Source organism: Arachis ipaensis, chromosome B4 (genome assembly GCF_059453495.1).
Source record: "Arachis ipaensis isolate K30076 ecotype BB chromosome B4, ASM5945349v1, whole genome shotgun sequence".
In the NCBI taxonomy this organism is placed as follows: Eukaryota; Viridiplantae; Streptophyta; class Magnoliopsida; order Fabales; family Fabaceae; genus Arachis; species Arachis ipaensis.
In genome coordinates this window covers 139,752,797-139,756,133 of record NC_142439.1, presented here as the reverse complement: position 1 = coordinate 139,756,133, position 3,337 = coordinate 139,752,797, and the positions used below count along the sequence as shown (strand labels likewise).

The window sequence follows — 3,337 nt, the reverse complement described above, 5'->3', positions numbered from 1 at the left end:
CTTGTGCCTATATGGTTATATGGTTATATGGATGTGTAGCAGCCCTGAATTTAGTTTACCAATTTTTTGACCAAATCAATTTGTCTGATTTAATTTTGATAAAACTAACACGATTTAATTGATTATATGTATTGAATTTTAATTATTAAAACATATCTTTAAAAAAAGACGTTTTAAACGTCTTTATCTAAATGACTCCTAATTTTTATATAAAAATACTAATTGATATGTTAATACATGTTATATTTAAGGGTGAGTATGAATTAAATATTATCCGCACATCTATAATATATATTTCTCCACATTGAATTTACAATTTGCAGATATCATTTAATCCGTATAATCATCGGATTGAATAATATTGAATCTGTACTTTAATAAGATGGAATTATGAATTTTACATTTGTATTTGCCGATTCAATCCACACTAAATAAATAAATAATATATAGCTAATAAGTTCAAAGATCCTAATTCTAAAAATTTTCTCCTCTCTTTCGGCGTTGTGCATCTTTCTCACTTCCATCTCTCTTTTTGCTTCTCAAACCTCTGATCTCTTCTGGTTATCAGTGAACACCACTAATATTCACCTCTTCTCAGACCTCTTCCGCTCATCGCCTTTTTCATTATCGCCTCGTTGTCTTGCCACTGAACAACATTCTCTGTCGCCTCCTCGTTCTTGACCACTAGCCGCGCTAGGAAGCTCATCACCTCCACCATTCTTCATCGCGTTGCTCTTGAAAAAAAATCAAGAAGTGATACTTTAATACAAACCAGAACAAAACAATAAATGAATGAATACTAAATTACTTGTATTAGAAGAAATGTGCAGTATTATACATGCATGTATACATGCAGCCCTAGAGCAGCTCTTATATATATAGAGAGACAGAGAGAACGCATATAGCAGTTAACCACACACAGTAACTGATTACAGCTACGATTCCTAACTATCCTTTCTTATCGATTACACTATATCCTTTCTTGAGTTTAAGAAACAATTAATTTTTTAGTATATGACAAACATTTGATTTGGTTGGTTTTAAAAGTCCATTTTTATGTTTGATTTGTGTGATAAGATGTGCAGGTCAAAATAAAAATGTACCTATTGCCTAATTAGAATAGTTGCTAAATTAAAGGAGATTAATGGCAATGTAACCTAATTAGTTATAGCATATATATATATATATATATATATATATATATATATATTTTGGTACTATTTGTTTTCAAAATAAACAAGAGGGTTCCGCCGTTCAACCTCTGTATGCCCCTGTTTCTTTCTTCTTGGTAACCTTTCATTCTCTTTCATTCATTGTTGATGTGATCTCAAAGCTTCAGTGCTTTATCATGGTGCGATGAGCCTTTCTCCCCTTCTCTTTTCCTTCCTTCACACAACTCCCCAACAGAAATTGCTGGAAGTACATCGCCTCCCTTTTCTGCAATTGTGCAAGACGGTGACTCTGATCAACGAATAAGCGAAGGAAATATTTCAATTTATTCAATTTTGTGGTAACTCCATGGTAGACTCCGTTCCCAGCGATGGTGCTTCTCCAGGGTTCGATGTTCACACTCTATCTCATCTCCTCAATCAACTCACCAACTTGCAGTCGCAATTGAATCATAAAAGTGTGAGTCCTCTTTTTGATCCCTCAAGTGTATTCTTTCTTCATCCAAGCGAAAACCCTGGGGTTTCAATTATTTCTATGAAATTGGATACCAAGAACTATAATGAATGGTCCAGAGTGATGTTAATTGCGCTAAAATCTAAGAATAAGCTTGGCTTTGTGGATGGCACATTACCGAAACCTAGTGTAGATTATCTAAGTTTTCAGCTTGGGATGAGTGTAATACCTTTATTGTGGCATGAATTCTTCAATCCTTGAGTAATGAAATTTCAAAAAGTGTCATTTGGAATGATATAGCTGTGGATATCTGGAATGATTTGAGGCATCGTTACTATCAAGGTGATATCTTTAAGATTACAGAATTGGAAGAAAAATTCTTCTCTTTAAAGCATGGGGATTCAAGCATCACTGCTTACTTTACAAAATTAAAGACTATTTGGGAAGAAATTGAAAATTTTAAGTCTATTCCTCTTTGTGTAGCATGTGAATCCACGTGTGTTTGTGGGCTGGAAAAGCTTCGAATTCAGAAAAAAGAGACTTATACTGTTCGATTCCTTAGGGGACTAAATGAGCAATACCACAATGTTCGTTCTCAAGTCATGCTTGCTAAACCTCTTCCAGATGTTAATGAAGTCTTTTCTTTGCTCATACAACAAGAGAGACATTTGAATTTGACTGACGAAAATGTACATGATTCACAAATCGTGCTCGCTGCTGCAAATTCTGATAGCTTCGTTAATCGTGACCGTAATTCAAGATTCAATTCTCGTGGTAGGGGTGGATCTGGAAGAAGCAATAGAGGGAGGGGTCGAGGTAGTTTTGGTAGAGGCTACCCTAAAATCTGCTCATTTTGCAATAAGGCTGGGCACTTGGTAGATGTTTGCTACCAAAAACACGAGTTCCCTCCCCCATATGAAGTAGCAGCCTAGAAGCGCTAGCATCAACATGGCCGCGGAAAAGAAATGTGATGACAAGAGCAGTTTAAACTCAACTCAACTGGTAGATCCAACTAGCTCTACAGTGACATTGTCTCTTGAATAAAGGCAACTCCTTATGTCTATCCTCCAACAAGAAGACACTCAGCCTCAAGGCGCCAACCCAGCTCTTCACTGAATCAATCCTTCCAACACCTCAGGTAACTTTTATGCTTTGTCATTGAGAACACATATTTCTTACTTGCTTACAATAAATTTTTTTTTTCAAAATCTTGGATTGTGGACATAGGAGCCACTGACCATGTTACTCACACCATATCAAATTCTGCAAGTTATAGACACATCAATCCTGTTTTAGTTAAACTTCCCAATGGCTCGCAATAATAATTGGCACTATTTTTTCTCACCAATGTATATTCCATCATTCAATTTTAATCTTATTTCAGTTTCAAAATTGACTAAAAATTTGCATTGTAAGCGTTTTATAACTGACTCAAGGTGTGAAATTCAGAAATTGAATACTTGGAAGATGATTGGCACAGCTGAGGTGGATCAAGGACTTTACATGCTCAAACTACTTGCAAATCAGAAATTGGTTTCTCCTCCAACCCAAGTCATATCACACATAGCACAAATAGAAATAGCACATGGATTAGATAATAAAGATATTTTGTGGTATTTTAGACTAGGACACATGCCACAAGATAGGATGCATAGCATTCAGAAACTACACCCATTCATTCATTGTAAAACCAACATCATACCATGTGATTCTT

At 35.4% G+C, this 3,337-nt stretch overlaps 1 protein-coding gene across 1 annotated transcript; it reads left to right on the top strand.

The window, feature by feature from the left end:
• The first annotated feature begins 1,518 nt into the window (after nt 1-1,518).
• On the top strand, nt 1,519-2,555 carry LOC107637207 (uncharacterized). Its single transcript, XM_016340644.1, has 2 exons — nt 1,519-1,825; nt 1,924-2,555. The coding sequence occupies exons 1-2, from the start codon at nt 1,519-1,521 to the stop codon at nt 2,553-2,555; spliced, it is 939 nt and encodes a 312-aa protein (XP_016196130.1).
• Nucleotides 2,556-3,337: the final 782 nt, after the last annotated feature.